This window comes from Hypanus sabinus, chromosome 17, assembly GCF_030144855.1.
Source record: "Hypanus sabinus isolate sHypSab1 chromosome 17, sHypSab1.hap1, whole genome shotgun sequence".
Classification (NCBI taxonomy): Eukaryota; Metazoa; Chordata; class Chondrichthyes; order Myliobatiformes; family Dasyatidae; genus Hypanus; species Hypanus sabinus.
In genome coordinates, this window is record NC_082722.1 from 52,604,737 (window position 1) to 52,622,638 (window position 17,902).

The 17,902-nt window shown below is 41.9% G+C and overlaps 1 protein-coding gene across 5 annotated transcripts in view; it reads right to left on the bottom strand.

The window, feature by feature from the left end:
- Positions 1-17,902, bottom strand: part of piezo1 (piezo-type mechanosensitive ion channel component 1) — a 273,692-nt gene that overhangs the window by 80,978 nt on the left and 174,812 nt on the right. For all 5 annotated transcript variants that reach the window (XM_059993071.1, XM_059993069.1, XM_059993072.1 and 2 more), the window contains exons 8-11: positions 8,521-8,689; positions 5,874-5,963; positions 4,687-4,777; positions 2,404-2,510 (exon numbers count right to left, since the gene is read on the bottom strand). In XM_059993071.1, coding sequence (XP_059849054.1) covers positions 2,404-2,510; positions 4,687-4,777; positions 5,874-5,963; positions 8,521-8,689 — 457 coding nt within the window. The remainder of the gene's footprint in view (positions 1-2,403; positions 2,511-4,686; positions 4,778-5,873; positions 5,964-8,520; positions 8,690-17,902) is intronic.

The following is a 17,902-nucleotide window of genomic DNA, read 5'->3' on the forward strand; positions in this document are numbered from 1 at the left end:
TAGAGAATAGTCTAAGCCTTTATTCCTTCTACCAAAGTGTGTGACCATACACTTCCCAACACTGTATTCCATCTGCCACTTCTTTGCCCATTCTCCCGATCTCCCCATATCTTTCTACAAACTCCTTGCTTTCTCAGCATTAACTCAGCTATCTTTGTATCATCTGCAAACTTGGCTACAAAGCCATCAATTCTGTCATCCAAACTATTGACATGTAATGTGAAAAGGAGTGGTCCCAATACCAACCCCTGCAAATCACCATTTGTCACTGACAGCCAACCAGAATAGGCCCCCTTTATTCCCATAATTTGCCTCCTGCCAGTCATTCAATCTTCTATCCACCTGGTATCTTTCCTGTAATACCATGGGCTCTTATCTTGTTAAGCAGCCTCATGTGCAGCACTTTGTCAAAAGGCCTTCTGAATATCCAAGTCTATCCTGCCTGTTATTTCCTCAAACAATTCCAACAGATTTGTCAGTCAACATTTCCCCTTAAGGAAACCATACCGACTTTGGTCTACTTATCACGTGTCTCCAAGTACCTCGAAACCTGATCCTTAATAATGGACTCCAACATCTTCCCAACCACTGAATTCAGGCTAACTGGCCTATAATTTCCTTTCTTCTGGAACCCAGAATCTAGTGATTCTTGAAAGATCATTACTACTGCCTCCACACTACCTCTGTTAGAGCACTGGATGTAGTCCTTGTGGTCCAGATAACTCATCTACCTTCAGACCTTTCAGGTTCCTAAGCAAACTCCCTTAGTAATAGCAACTACACTCACTTCTGTTCCCTGACACTCTTAAATTTCTGGCATACTGCTAGTCCCTTCCACAGTGAAAACTACACAAAATACTTATTATTTTTTTCCACCATTTCTTTGTCCCCTCCCATGACCTCCTCAGCATCATTTTCCTGCTGTCCAATATTCACCCTTGCCTCTCTTTTATTCTTTATATATCGACAAAAACTTTTGGTATTCTGTTTGATATTATTGGCGAGCTTACCTTCATATTCTAGCTTTTGTCTCTTTAGGGCTTTTTTTTTAGTTATCATCCAACTTGCCACTAGCTTTAGCTCTGTTAAATGACCTCTCTTTTGCTTTTGTGCTCCCCTAATATATTCCTCTCTCACCTTACAAACTCTTACTGTAAAACTGCCATTGCTCCATTCTGAAATGTTTGTCTCTTTGGACATCTGTCCCTGATATTTCAGGTGTTGGAGATAGGAACATAACTTGCCTTTTAAAAGCAACCCTTCCAACTGATCAAGCAAAACTTGTTCCAGAGTGCCGTCCCAGACACCAACAGGCTAGGGTCACCCAGCACAAGTTTGGGAGGGGGAGAGAGTGCAAACCAACGGGACAGCAGGTTGACCAAACTCAGCAAAAAGCTCATGGAGATATCAAAGGAAATGGGGGGCCAACAATACAAGTGCACACAACGGTACATGGAGACTACCTCCAGCTTGAGCCAAAGCTTCAGACTGAAAACAGAACCTATTCTGTCCAATAGGCACCTCATGGGTCACGCGCACACACAGCTGGAACCACGGCAGGATCCCGAGGGGCTCAGATTGTTACAAGACACTCCACAGATACCTTTCACTTGTAGTCCACTGCCTCTTTTTTTTTGTAGAGGTAATGCAATTAATCTCTGAAGTTAGAAATCAGAACGAAACCAAACAATGATTCTTGTATAGTACAGATGGACAAGGTGCTCCTTGTGTTCAAAATACTGGTAACTGCCATGGTAGTTTTGTCATTTATTTTATGGGTAGTGATTTAAACAAATGAAATGTTTGAGACTTTATATTCAGTAAATTATCCAGTGAATCAGCAAATTAAAAAGGAGTGTGGGAACTAGGGTTTTGTGCGTTGAAAGGGAGAGTAGTAATCAGGAAAAATTATCTGGAAATGCAGCATAGATGAGTGGGAAGAAAGCCTGGGAACAGGAGGCCCAATTAGTGGGAAGGGAGCAAACATTTCTGAGCGAGACTGATCCCGATCCATTGGGATTTCAGAATCAAGGATATGAAAGTTTTACTGTAGCAATATGTCTCTGAATACAATTACTTTCTTTACATCTGATTGAATGTCCTTAAGCAAAGCTCTTCTTCATTGGTTAAAATATACTTGGCAAGCAACAGACAGCTTATAAAACTGAATGAAATATGTCAATGGCCTGGGGATTAACCTGCAGAGGTAAGTGACACACCAGACCAGAAGGAAATCAGGCTGAGGAAATGGGAGAGCAGCTGACAGCGTGGAGGTGAAAGAGGAGGGGGAGTGCAATCAGTCATCAGCAGATTAGTTACTTTTCAATATTATAAGCATCATTAGCATCCAGTTAAATAAGCAAACTGCAATCAAAATATAAGAAAACATCAAATGGTCCTCACCATCATAATGATAAGAGTGCAGATATAGCTTTGTTGCATGATCATGTGCCCAAGGCCATGGAGTGGTGAAAGCGAGCTTCTAGGTACAAGTGTGGTAGTGTGATTTACTGCAGAGAACAAACAAAAGAACAGGTAAATCCTTATTTAACTACTATCCATAAGCAATAAAGAATATTTCTGCTTGACATAGAATAAGCCAGTGACTAGTAACATTTCCAAAAAGCATGATGGTAATCATTAACACTTTTAATAGACTCAGCCCTATGCTTTCACATTTGATCAAAATGCATCAGTTTATTTTTTTATTGATCGAGATACAACACGGAGTAGGCCCTTTCCGCCCTTTGAACTGCACCTCTTAGCAACCCCTGATTTAACGCTAGCCTAATCACAGGACGATTTACAATGACCAATTAATCTGCCAACTGGACTGTGGGAAGAAACCAAAGCTGACAGAGGAAACCCATGTGGTCACAGGGAGAACGTACAAACTCCTTACAGGCAGTGACAGGAATTGAACCCGTGTCGCTGGTAATGTGAAACAGTGTGCTAACCACTGCACTATTGTGCCGCCCCCCATGAACACAGTGTACGAGAATGGAGAGAGGTCCTTGGCCACCAAATCCTTGCTAACCATCAAGCAATTATATTAATCCTTCAACTTCATCCAAGATGTACTGGGTAGGCTAATTGGTCATTGTAAAATTTCCTGTAATTAGGTTAGGGTTAAAGTGGTTGCTGGGCAGTGTGGCTCCCCAAAAGCCAGAAGGGCCTATTCAGCACTGTTTCTCTAAATAAATAAGTGAACAAATAGATAAATAACTAGATTTTATTCTCCCCATATTCCCACCAACTCACCTCAGATTCTAGCACACAGGGAATAGCGTATATAGTCCAACCTGTATGTGTCCGGGATGTGGGACGAAGGACATTCAGACACAGGAAGAAAATGCAATCTAGACTCAGACTGCAGCAGAGGCCACTGGAGGTGTGGGACTCAGCTCTATCAGCCACACTGCTTTGTTCATGAGTTATACGTTTGCTGTAATATGGCCAAAGACCAGGGAAACAAGGCGGCACTCCCCTTTTCCAGCAACCACTTACCATTCCAGTAAAGCGGTCACGTACACGGAATGAACCAACTAAATAACATACATTCAATGCTAATGATCCTAAATAAATAAACTACTGACAGCACAAGCACAGATCGTTGCACTGTGTGCTAATGAGTAAGTTCAGCTGAAATCCACTTGGCTATTTCTCGATATTCCAGAGTATTTAAGTGCCAGTAAAGTATCACTGGAAAGATCATTCATGCCCCAGTAAAATCTACTTCCGAGGTCAAAGTAAGTTTATTGTCAAACTGCATGCAGCATATATCACCATATGTTATCTTAAGGTTGATTTCTTGCAGGCGCCTTGAAATTGTTTTAAATTTTCCAGAATTATCTAAAAATATTCATCTTACAAAACAGGTCATTCCGTCACCCACAATGTGTCTGTACTACAGATAGTCAGGGCTCTCAGCCTTACTTTAGTGGTAACCCACGGAGAACTCTGGGACCCTGTTAAGCTGTGTGATTCTAGGTAATATCCTACCATCCCAACCAGTAAGTAACTCTGTATTAAAAGTACAGGTCCAACATTACATCCCAAAACCCTGACCTGGGATTTAAACTATGCCTGGGCAATTTCCCACTTTTGGGCTGGTGGCCTTGGTAAATGTCCGTTTTGCAGCTACAATAACACAACATGAGAAGGAAGCGCGGCAAGTTCAAGGACAAAAGTTTGCAGGTTACATCCAGCTGCAATGCACTTTAAGAATCTAATTCTCTTGACTGTTCCTTAATATCAGAATTCCGTAAGTTGGTGCACAATGGGGGTCTCAAAAGGGAGGCACAAATTGATTTTGCGTTTCTGGTTGAAGATGTTTTCAAACACTTCAGCTTTGTTTATGTTGCAACATGGGCTTGTCATCATGGAGAGGGGTTGCTCACGGAGCTTCTCTGCTGGCTGGAGATCGACTGTCGATCCCATTCACGAGTGGGCGGGGTACTATTCAATCTTCTGATGCTCACTTGGTTCTGTCTAAATCATGTTGAACCTAAGTCCCTCCATACCTGTTATAAGCTCAAGAAGCACAACTTTCACCGAAATACATATACGTCTAGCTGAAAATATAAGCACATTGTTCCTCTCAATCGCTATTTTTTAATTAACATGCCTATTACCCACAATAACTAAGTCAGATTCATCCGTGCTTTAAATCAAATTCTAACTTACAGGAGTCAACTGCATCTGGTCGCTGTGATCCACTGATGACATGTACAGTGTAGTTGTCTCCTTCACCGTGTTCACCAGGTTGCAACATTAGCTAGAAATCGGCAGAAACAACATAGTTCAGGAACCAATGAAGCTGAGTAACCCTGTACTGCACAATACTCGAGTGTGTACACCTCTTTAGAGAAGCTGTTACAAGTGATTACATTTCTCATAACATTTGGCTTGCGGCCACAGACAGGGAGTTAGACCAGGCACCAAGCACAGATCAGCACTTCTCATGTTGTGAGGGACCAAAACGCCAGATATCAGGGATTAAATTAGAAATTGCTGGCAGTCTCCAATGGGAGAGAAACAGAGTTCCCACAACACACGCAAAATCAGCAGCTCGGGCAGCATCTATGGAGGGGAATATACATCCCTCCCGGCTTCTTACATCAACCCCACTCCCTAACCACCCACCCCCCCTCACCCGGTCTCAGCTATCACAGCTAAGTTTGTATTTCTTCTCTTCCCCAACCTTATTCTGGCTTCTGCCCCCAATTCTGTTGAAATTTCTTGACCCCAAATTCCAGTTATTTAATTCCCCTCCATCGTTGCGGCCTGACTAGCTGGGTTCCTTTGGTATTTTGTGGGTGTTGCTCAAGATTTCCAGCATCTGCAAAATCCCTTGTGTGTTCAAACAGAGTCTATACATCAGATCAATGACCAATCAAAAGCACCCGTTTATACACAAATCAGCGGCAGTCCTGAGGTTCCTTCATGTCCAATCTCACCAACTAAATACTGTGTTGCACCCAAAGCATAAACGGAAAGTGCCAAGAATAGGCCTTCACTTTAAACATTTCTATTTTTGTTATTCAAACCTCAGTCTTATTACTCAGTTATTTTTACATTGGCTAAAATCTATCATATTAGCATCTGCTAGATATTTTATGGGGAATAGTTCAAACATCCCACCTTAATTCTAATTTGTATACACGGATATGCAGTTATCAGGGGATTACCTGCGTACTGATGACCGTATCTGAGATAAGCAGTTAAGAAAGGAACTGGTCAGAGGAACAAACTGCATAATGGTCTGTTTTAAATCTTTTACGTATTTAGTTGTGGCTATTAACCAATGAATGTGGGAGGTTAAGAGATCTAATCTACTGAGAGCAGCTTTGTTGAGCAAGAGCATCACTTACTTTAGCTTCATCTTCACTTTCATCTTGTTTCGTTGACCAATGCTCCAAATTTACTAGTTCAACTTCTTCGCCATTTCTCTGCGTTACATCCTGACATTAAATAAAAGCAGGTTGTTCACACCAGCTGTTCATGCACATTGATAATTATCATATTGTTTTCCAAACATATTACAGAATCTAATCCATCAGTAAAAAAGAGAATTAAGACAGAATGAATGAAATGCTGAACATCTGCTTTTCCACGAAGCCCAGTTGAAAGTGCAGATGATTACTCCAGGCCAATAGTTAGCTTTCACTCGAAACCACCAAAAATAAAACACATCATTTCATCAAATTCATTGTGTTTCCTGTACGCAAACTGACTGCTGTGTTTTCTACATTACAATTCTGACTAGAGCAAAAGCACACAGCAATCTGACTGACGCAAGAGGTACAAAGCTAAGTGGTACGAAACTAAAGGGCCAAATACATTTCCTATCTGGTCCCACGACTTTATACACCCCATGGCTGCTATATTGAACGTGATCCCATTCACTGAGAAGGGTTGTTGACCTTCATTAGAAAGATAACCAAAGCTAATTCTAACCCTCGGTCATTAGGCTCCATAATAAGCCAACCTCTAGCCAGGGAAGTGATGAACCCCACCCCCCCCAAACCCAACCGTAAGACTGTTTGTGGTAACTTTTTTTTATTCTTTCTACTTCTCTTCTAATATTTGTCTATCTGTGAACTTGTAATGCTACTGTGACACTGTAATTTCCTTTGGAATCTATAAAGTATCTATCCATTAGCTTTCATCTCCTCTTAAAAATGCTAATACCGCATTAATTTTAAATATGCTCCCAGTTAAATATGCTCCCAGGCTTTTTAAAGAAATTTTTAAATTTTAAAATGGAATAAAAAGCTCCTATATTTTTCAATTTTTAAAATACATTTCATAATAATTTAGAATTATTATGGACTTCAGTTATAGACTAGAATTATTACTGGACTATGCAAATGGACTTCAGTGGCAAGATCTCAAGGATGTCAACTACACTGCTGTGGAAACAGCTGGATGGAGGAGGATCCAGCTTGTATTTCATGTGTTGTGAAGCATCGTGAGGCATACTGAAAGACACCATATAAAGCCAAGTCTTCTTTAAGTGAAAAGTACTTGGTATGATGCTCAAAAACAATTCTGTCACAATTTACAGACAAACGTATTTTACACACCACTCCAGAATCAAAGGACTTTGCTCCAGTTAGAGCACCAGGGTATTTAGTTAGCAATTCTCCATTTTAGAATCCCATACAAAATCTACTGGAACCTTTGTTCAAAGTTAAAAGTAAACTTATTATCAAAGTATGTATACATTCTGAGATTTGTTTTCTGGCGGGCATACTCAGTAAATCCAAGAAATGTAATAGAACCAATGTGCAAATGCAAAAGACAAAAAAGAAATAATAGTAATAAATGAATCAGTGATAAATATCAAAAGATGATGAGTCCTTAGGTTGTGGGAACAGTTCAGTGATGGGACGTGTGAAGTTATCCCCTACTGGTTCAAGAGCTTGATAGCTGAGGGGTAATAACTGTTCCTGAACCTGGTGGTGTGAGTCCTGAAGCTCCTGTACCTACTCCCTGATGGCAGCAGTGAAAAGAGAGCGTGGCCCGGATGGGGGTTCCCTGATGGTGGATGCAGCTTTCCTGTGACCGCACTCTATATAGACATGCTCAGTGAGGGGGAGGGCTTTACCCATGATGAACTACTTTTTGTAGGATCTTCCATTCAAGGGCAATGGTGTTTCCAGAGCAGCCAGTGATGCAACCAGTCAATATATTCTCCACCACACATCTAGAGAAGTTGGTCAAAGTTTTAGATGTCATGCCAAATCTTTGCAAACTTCTAAACAAGCAGAGGCACTGTCATGTTTTCTCCGCATGGATATGCTGGGCCGAGGACAGAGCCTCTGAAATGATAACAGTGAGAAACTTAAAGTTGCCGACCCTCTCCACCTCCAGTCCTCCGGGGAAGAATAGCTCATGGACCTCTGGTTTCCTTTTCCTGAAGTCAATAACCAGCTCCTTGGTCTTGCCAACACTGAGTAAGATGTGGTTGTCGTGGCAACATTCACCAAGATTTTCAGTCTCCTCTTGTACGCTGATTCATCACCACTTTTAATTCGGCCTATGACAGTAGCGTTGTCAGCAAACTTAAATATGGCACTGGAGCTGTGCTTAGCCACACAATCATAAGCATAAAGCAAGTAGAGCAGGGAGCTAAGCTCACAGCCTTGTGGTGCACCTGTGCTGGCGGAGATTGTGGAGAAGATGGCGTTAATTTAAACTGACTGGAGTCTGCAAGTGAGGATATCACTTGTTGCAGACAAAATTGGTGAATGAAGACAAGCATCCTTTATAAATTGTGCAAACACTGCCCTCTTTATTAAAGCTGATGAGATCTAATTTGGCATATATTTTTTATTCTGGACTTTGCATTTTACAAAAGTAATTCTAATCATTCATAAGGGAAGAAAAATGACAAGAGACGGTAATACTGTACAATTTATGCCAAACTAGCAAAGACTAAAGAATATTGATGTTCAGCTCTTACTACTTGAATTTTAAAGCACAATGCGAGTAGACAACTCAATTTACACTTACTGCAGTGCCTGGTGTTTTTCTCCTCAGCTTCAGGAGCGATGCTACAGTATAATAAAGTAAGAGCAGCACGGCAGGGTTTGCAAACGCAGGCCACGTGTGATTCACGTTGAGGACCAGCTTGTGAGGGTGGCTGCAGTTTGAGTGGATAATATCCCTTAGACCGAACAATCTGAAAATAGACGGATTCAGGTTATCATACAAAAACTGCTTAAATGTTTAAAAAAAAACTGATCCAATCAAAGTAAACTCTAAAATAAATTTTTAACATTAGAATGTAGCGTGCTCTCATACTATGGACTATCTACCCTTGGATCTACTGGGAGAAACAACAGAATTACTAAATGTCATAGAGCGAGGAATACTGCATCACAAACAATGTGCTTGTGGGATAGTGGAGACAAATGTACGGTGGCCAGCAAGCAAATGCAGGAGAAAAAGTTTTAGATTCTCGGAGTACCAGAAACATTTCTGGGAATGTGTGATCCGAACACGGGAATGGGTTGCACTGCAAGAAAACTGGACTAATCTCTTTGTGGGCAGGTCCATTAGTTGTGGCAGTTAACAGGGCTATTCCTGTGTCCTTCAGTTAGCCATGCCCACATGGGAGGAATTCACATACCGTTCAATGAAGTTCGGTTGAATTTCCTGCAAGGCTGGCCTCTGCGCTCTCGCTCAAGCACGAATGCAACATTCATGCCCACAAAAACAGCATTCCAGCTACTGGGGAGGGTTTAAATTGACTTACAAGAGAGTCTGTCTAAGCAAAGATCCAGTAGGGAGAAAAGTAGAGCTGGTTTAAAGTGATTTTGATTGTCCTATACTCATGAAAGTTGCTAAGTAATCAGGAAGTATTTCTCAACCATGGTATACCAACAAACATCAATTTGTCTGTCACAGGCTTGAGGTTAGCAACGCCCAGTGGTAGAAAATGTTGGGGACCTCAGGTCCAAAGCTACTCATTTCTCTTAAACAGGTGCCTACTGTATGTAATAGCTTGCCTGTACATGTTCTAACTCCATGTTATTTCTACTGCTTACTTACCTACTTCTTGTTTAATGCTGATTTCAGTGGGTTGTACCCTGAGACCATATCTACTGATGTACTTCCTCAACTGCTTCCTGGATTGAAGATGGTTTGAGATAAAACTTGCAAGCTGAAATACAGTTCTCCATCAAGCCTGAGCTTATGATTGCTGAATAACGCTCAACCAAATGTATAATACAGCTCAACAGCAGTAGGGGTATCCTTAAGTGAAAGCACTTTGTAAATTGGAGATGGTTCTAGAAGGACTTGTTATATTGTACAAACTGCAACATTTTCAAAGGGAATCTTTCCCACCATTTTTAGTTTTCAAAACCTCTACTTTATAAGAAGTTAGTATAGATTTGGCATGTCACCGACAGCTTCACCAAACTTTTACGGAAGCGCAACAGTGAGTACCCTAACAGGTTACATCATGGCCTGGGATGGAAACACCGATGTCCAGCAATGGAAAAGTTTTCAGAAAGTGGAAGATATAGCCTAGTCCATCACAGGAAATGCCCTCCCTACCACTGAGCTCACTTACAAGGAGCACCTCCACAAGAAAATACCACCTATCATCAAAGCCCCTTGTACTGCTGCTACTAAGTTCATTATGTATATTAAGTACGTATAGTTAAAAATAGTGCAAAACATACATAATAAAAAGGAGGTAGTGTCCGAGGGTTCAATGTCCATTTAGGAATCGGATGGCAGAAGGGAAGAAGCTGCTCCTGAATCGCTGCGCGTGTGCCTTCAGGCTTCTAACTGATGGTAATAATGAGAAGAGGGCATGTCCTGGGTGATGGAGGTCGTCCTTAGTGATGCATGCCACCTTTCCGAGACACCGCTCCTTGAAGATGTTTTGGATACTACGGAGGCTAGTACCCAAGATGGAGCCAACTAATTTTACAACTTTCTGTAGCTTCTTTCAATCCTGTTTGGTACATACCCCACCTCCCATGCCAGACTGCCAGCCTGTAGAAGTTTTTGAGTGCCTTCAGTAACAATCCAAATCTCCTCAAACTCCTAATGAAATATAGCTGCTGTCTTGTCTTCTCTACAGTTGTATTGATATGTTGGGACCAGGTTAGATCCTCACAGATACTGACACCCAGGAACGTGAAGCTGCTCACTCTCTCCACGTCTGATCCCTCTATGAGGATTGGTTCACATTCCCTCATCCTACCCTTCCTGAAGTCCACAATCAGCTCTTTGGTCATACTGACGTTGAGTGCAAATTTGTTGCTGTGACACCACTCAAGTAGCTGGTATATCACACTCCTGTATGTCCACTTGTCTCCATCTGAGATTCTACCAACAATGTTAGTATGGGTCTCATCATCAGCAAATTTACAGATGGCATTTGAGCTATGACTAACCACAGAGTCATGGGTATAGAGAGAGTAGATCAGTGGGCTAAGCACACATTCCCAAGGTATGCCAGTGTTGATAGTCAGCGAGGAGGAATTATTAATACCAATCTGCACAGATTGTGGTCTTCCAGTTAGGAAGCTGAGGATCTCATTGCAGAGGGAGGTACAGAGGCCTTTTCCAGAGTTTGTTGATCAGGACTATAGGCCTTGCTCTCATCTCACTACTGCCATCAGGCAGAAAGTACAGGAGCCTTAAATCCCAGACCATCAGATTTAGGAACAGTTATTACCCTACAACCATCAACTTCCTGAACTGGTGGGGATAACTTCACTCACCACAGCTCTGAACTGATTCCACAATCTACAAGCAGACTCTGTAACTCATGTTCTCAGTGCTAATTTTCTTTTATTTCTACAATTTGCTTTCTTTTGCACAGTGTTTATCAGTCTTTGGTTATGTATAGCTTTTCATAAATTTTATTGTATTTAATTATTTTCCTGTAAATGCCTACAAGAAAATGAATCTGAGGTAGTATTTGGTAAATATACATAATTTGATAAAAAGATTACTTTAACTTTGACTACAAGAAGAAGAGAGGACTTGTCAATTATGTTAATTTAAGTTTACTTTTTTTGTACTGTGCTGCTGAAATAAGCTCATTTTCAATGCACTTATGCCCTGCATGTATTTGGCTGTGACAATAAACTTGAACTTGAATGAAGATGCAAATATATCCTTTAGCAAAGGGGGAGATCGTTTCCTGACAGCCAATTACACCATTCCTTTAGCTTACAGCGAAAACCTTGTGCAGAAACAGAATTACGATTTCAACATGATAAACTTTCAAAGGAAGGTCAACAGGTTGAAATAATAATTCTATTTCACTCGCCATAAGTACCACCCAACTTACTGAGTATTTCTTTTTTTTCCTGTGTTTATTTCAGTTTTTCAGCAGCTGCAGTATTTTGCCTTGATTCAGCTCTCTGGGGCAGATCCCACTGCACAGACTGGTCCCCTGTGGTCACTGAGAACTCTTTCTTTCCTGACCTGAATGGCCTATTATGCAGGACCAAAGCCACTTGGACTCCAGCAATATTACACGAGCAGCAGCAGGTACTCTGAGAATTCACTGGCGATGTTATGCCTCTAAAATGCCCCTGAACGCTCTGACAGCCATTCAAACCCAACCTCAGCCATGCTGTCAACACAAGGGAGTCGAAATAATTTTCTTCATAAATTACAGCTAAAAAGCTTAAATCAGCTCAAACAGTAAGCAATTTCAAAACTGTAGTGAAAGGACTTTCCCTACTCTATTCTTTTCCTCCTCATGGCCCGGCAATCTGCATTGAAATCAGTGTGATCCCAGATCCCGTGCCATCTAATCTGGCACAAGATCAGAGGGTCATTTGCCCAGTGTAAATACTGGGAGACTTTAATCCTGCAGGGAAGCATGGTGCAGTGTTCCAAAACATTCATTGCCAACTTTCCATATGTGACTACACATTTGTGGAAATCCCAAACAAGTTTCCATTTAAAAAGCAAATACCAGCAGTTCTTTCAGAACCACCAGCATTTACCAGCAAAGTCCCAGTCTCACTCTTTAACTATGTGAAAGCAGCCAGCTCAGAAAAAAAAGAGCTAAAATAGAATATCCCAGTCCATAAATCCTGCCCTTCTTTTATAAAAGTACATTAAGGGCATAAAGAAACAATATTCAGACATAATTTAAATTACAGGATATATTATAAAGCCTGCAAAATCTCACTTAGGATTTTGGAATGTTTAATGCCACTATTTTTTCTGCATGAATTTTCTCAAATGATTAGGAAAAAGATCTTATTTACATTGAATCCAAATATTTCCACAAATATTTCTGCATGATTATTTTCAATCTGAGTCACAAGATGGCACCATTGACAAAAGTACATTGCAGTAATAAAGTTAGATCATTACATTTTGTCCCCTTCAACCTACAGAGAACTTTGTTTATAGCAAATACAACATCAGCTACTCAAAATATTATCTAGATTATAAATATGGAGTTACTGTGTCTGATCCTGGTTTCTAGTCAGTCGGTTCAGACATCCTTAAGGTGCCACGGCAGTGTAGCAGTTAGCGCAATGCGGCTACAGCTTGGGGCGTCAGAGGTAGGAGTTCATTTCCGACACCATCTTTAATGAGTTTGTGGGTTCTCCCTTTGATTGTGTGAGTTTTCTCTGTGTGCTGCAGTTTCCTCCCACACCTTACTAGTTAGTAGGTTAACTGGTCATTGTAGGTCATTAGTAGGTTAACTAGTCATTGTGAATTGTCCTATGATTGGGCTAGGGTTAAATAGGTGGGTTGTTGGGCAGTGTGGCTCATTGGGCTGGAAAGGCCTTTTCCACACTGAATCTCCAAATAAATAAAAAGTAAAAATAAAAATAAACTTCTGTAAACAATGAGTAATCATTCAAGTTACACAATGAAGGTTCACTGGAGCATATGACTGAACAGGCTTTAATGCTCAAATACCAACTATGCAATAAAACTGAAGACAGCAAGTTCCACGTGACTGACATGGAAAAAGGTTGAAACAGATTTATTCCAAAAATGTTCAAAATTGTGTGATTTTGAGGAAAACGCATTAATGCTGAGGAAAGTATTTTGGGGGGGATTATAAACAATGATCAAGAAGTGTCATTGCATCCTAAAGAATGAGCAAAATGGACGCCGAATGGTATAATGGCCGCTTTAGTCAGGAACCCATTGCTCCAGACTTTAGAACTGGTTTTCCACATTTCCTTGGCCGTGCCTAGTTGGTGAGGAAGTGTGGGTTTGGCAGAGAGCAGGACGTGGACCAAGCAGAGGGTGAAGGTAAAGGAAGACTGGTGGGCAGAGTGGAGCAATATGGGTCAGTACTATTGTCGGGCCTGTGAAGGGAATGAGGAGGAAACACAGAAGCACTCAAATTGGAGTGCCAACCTTCACTTGAGAAAGCACCACAACAGCCGATCCCTAAAGAACATGTACAACTTCAACAGTAAATACTTTTGCAACAGAACTCTTAGAAGGCAATCACTGACTTTGGCCCAGAAATTGGATAGGATGGTATGTGACTGTTTATTTCAGTCCAATACAACTCAAATGTATTTGCACGGACTGAAACACAATGACAATCATCTGTCATTTCCTCTTCTGCAGATTACACAACTTAATATGCAACTGATGTGGAAATTACATTAGTCATGCAAGTATGACTATTTTTTCACTCAGGGCTCCTGTTACTGATCTCCTTTGCTTCTAGTCTTTCCCCCTTTCTTTTTGCTTCAACTTTACTGTATCTCCTTGCCTCTCAATGGCTGTAATCACATTTCACACTAGATGGCATGGACATTTTCAATGGCGGAGCACTGAAGTAATCAGTAAATTCTGTAGCAAAGTGTCCAGAGTTGGCCTCCAAGAGTTTACATTGTGTGTAAACAAATCTACTTTACTGGTAAGACATGCCTTACTGATGATTTATTTAGTGTTTGCAATCCTTTGGGTGAACTTACATCAATAACAAAAACCTGGAAGAAATCCAACATTTACCTTGAAAATATACTAACAGGACTACACTCAATAGCCATGTTATTAGTATACCTGTTATGTAAATATCTAATAATTAATGCAAATATCCAATTAACCAATCATGTGGCAGCAATTCAACAAATAAAAGCATGCAGACATGTCAAGAGGTTCAGCTGTTCTTAAGACCAAACGTTAGAATTTGGAAGAAATGTTACCTAAGTGATCGTTGGTGCCAGATTGGGTGTTTCGCATATCTTAGAAACTGATCTCCTGGGATTTTCTCACTAAACAATCTCTAGACTTTACAGAGAAAGGTGTGAAAAGCAAAAAAAAACCCTCCAGTGAGTGGCAGTTCTGTGGGTGAAAATGCCTTGAGAGAGGTCAGAGAGAATGGCCAAACTGGTTCAAGCCAACAGGAACTCAAATAACCGCATGTCACAACAGTGGTGTGCAGAACAGCACTTCTGAACACACACCATGAAGAACCTTGGTGGATGGATTACTGCAGCAGAAGACCATAATCATACCTCTGGTACCTAATGAAGTGGCCACTGAAGGTGTATCAGAAGGTAAGAGATAAAAATAAAGGAGTAGAAAGGCAGGAGTTGTGTGCTGCCAGTAAGTGCAATCACTGTGGCAGAACAACAACCAAAATCAAAGTCCATAACACTTGGAGATTTCACATAAGAACAACAGTAGCTGGTGAATCAGCACTAATGAAAAGTGCAAACCCTCATTCTCTGTGTATTTGGTGGAAAAAATATCCCCTTTAAGCAGTCCAAACATTATTTTACAGCCAAGTATAAAACGACAGGTGATCCAATGATATGCCCTAATGCCTATAACCAAGCCCTGGCCATGCAAAAGCAGCCAGGCGTGACTCATTCCTTCATTATTTCTCTTCCTGAATGGAAACATTTCACCTCCAGAATGCCAAATGCTCAGCTAAAGCTGAAGATTTCCATCTGAGGCACTGTGGATGAAAAGACAGCTGGGGAGAAATGAAATTCCTGTTGTATGTTGTTAAACAGGCTCCTGTCTGGTCAGCAACTAAGTTGCCACAATTGGCCTTAACGTTTTCACACTAAAGGGCTATTACAAATTTAAGCCTGAGGCCTCGATTTTTTTTTAGTTACAGGGGGAGGGAAGGACAAGAGGGTGACACAGTAAATTGACCCAGTAACTAGTGGTGAATTCACAGCTTTGGGAGGAAGATTCTAGCCCAAGCTTGGCAGCAGTTTAATTACCCTTACTGCACTGTCCTCAAGTTGTTCACTAGTGTGTGAGAGCCTTGAGCTGGCTCAAGCCCCTCCTTGTCATTGATTAGCACTCATCCTGCCGTTGGTCATTGGCAGTAAAATTGTTCACTTCCCTTTTCTTCCTCATATCCAGTAACTCTACTCTTTTTCACTCAATGTTTCAGTTCCTAATCTTTTGGCCTGGGCTAGTCTTTTCCTCTTCTTTCCACTTTATCCCCTTTCCCAACTTCACCCCTTTCTCTTTCTCTGAGTATAAATATGCACTCCCTTTCTACCTCCTTCATAGTATTTGTGTACCTCCCACATAGCATAAATTATTGAGGGTCTTTGACTTGACACATTAGCTCCATTTCTCTACCCACAGTTGCTGTCTGACCTGCTGATCATTTCTGGCATTTACAGATATTGTTTTAGAGTTTCAGCAACTGACATTCATTTGATTTGTTTTCCTTCTGTGGCTATTTCTTTATCTGCACATTTCTTCTATGTCAATCTAAAACAGGAGCCCGAAGACACAAACTCAGCACTTTAGGAACAGCTTCTTCCCCCCACCATCAGATTTCTGAATGGAAAATGACCCCAGGAAACCTACCTCATTCTTTGCAAAACTTTTTTCATTTAGATTTATTGGAATTTCTTGCACACTTCACGTACTGTACTGTACTACTGCTGCAACACAACAAATCTCGCGACATACAGTGCTTTGCACGTAGCTAGGGTGCCTAAGACTTTTTTTTTGCACAGTACTGTATTTGTCGACATGGAGACAAAAGTGAGTTTGTAAATCTGCTGAGAGCAAAGGGTATTGGGAATGGCGAGGGCGGAGCGCCGTGAGAGGCGTGTGGGACAGATGGCAGAGAGGGAGTGCCAGGGTGTGGGTGCAGACACACCCAGCCCTGAGACACCAGACAAGGTCATTTGGTTTATTGAGCATTACAGAATGTCCCTCTGGTGCTTCCCCCTTTCCCTCTCATTGCCCCCTTCCCACTTTCAGTCCACAAGAGACCCCCATATCAGAATCAGCTTTATCATCACTCACGTATGTCATGAAATTTGCTTACAGTACAGTGCAAACGTCTTAGGCACCCTAACTACATGTATGTGCACAGTACTGTATCTCAGTAATAATAAAACGTGATTCTGATTCTGAGCACACCAGTGAATCTGCAGATGCTGGAAATAAATAAAAACACAAAATGCTGGCAGAACTCAGCAGGCTAGACAGCATCTATGGGAGGAGGTAGTGATGACGTTTTGGGCCGAAACCCTTCATCAGGAGTGAAGTAGCTATTCTAGGACAAAGCAGATGTCTTCCTTTTTTAAAGGAAGGGGCTTCCCTTCGTCCACTATCAACTCTGCTCTCCATCGCGTCTCCCGTATTTCTCTGCCCTCACCCCATCCCCCCGCCAGCCCACCAGGGATAGAGTCCCCCTGGTCCTCACCTATCACCCTACCAGCCTACAGATCCAACGTATAATCCTCCGTAACTTCTGCCACCTCCTACGTGATCTCACCACCAGCCACATCTTCCCCTCCCCTCCCCCCCACTCTCGGCTTTCCACAGGGATTACTCCCTATGCGACTCCCTTGTCCATTCATCCCCCCCATCCCTCCCCACCGACCTCCCTCCAGGCACTTACCACTGCAAACGGAAGAAGTGCTACACCTGCCCCCACACTTCTTCCCTCACCACCATCCCAGGCCCCCGACAGTCCTTTCAGGTGAGGCACCATTTCACCTGTGAGTCAACTGGGGTGATATACTGTATCCAGTGCTCCTGATGTGGCCATTTATACATTGGGGAGACCCGCCGCAGACTGGGAGACCGTTTCGCCGAACACCGGCACTCAGTCCTCCAGCAGTAGCGGGATCTTCCTGTGGCTACACACTTCAATTCCACAGACCAGTCCCACTCCGACATGTCTGTCCATGGCCTCCTCTACTGTCAAGATGAGGCCACATGCAGGTCGATGGAGCAATACCTTATCTCCTGCCTAGGTAGCCTCCTTCCTGCTGGCATGAACATCCAACTCACTGACCTCCGTTGATACCCCTGCCCCCCTCTTACCCCCATTCCTATCTATTATTTTAGTCTGGTTCTCTTTCTCTCTCTTTTTCCCCCCTCACTATAATCTCCCCCCAGCCCTACCTTTCTTTCTCTTTTATTTCCCATAATT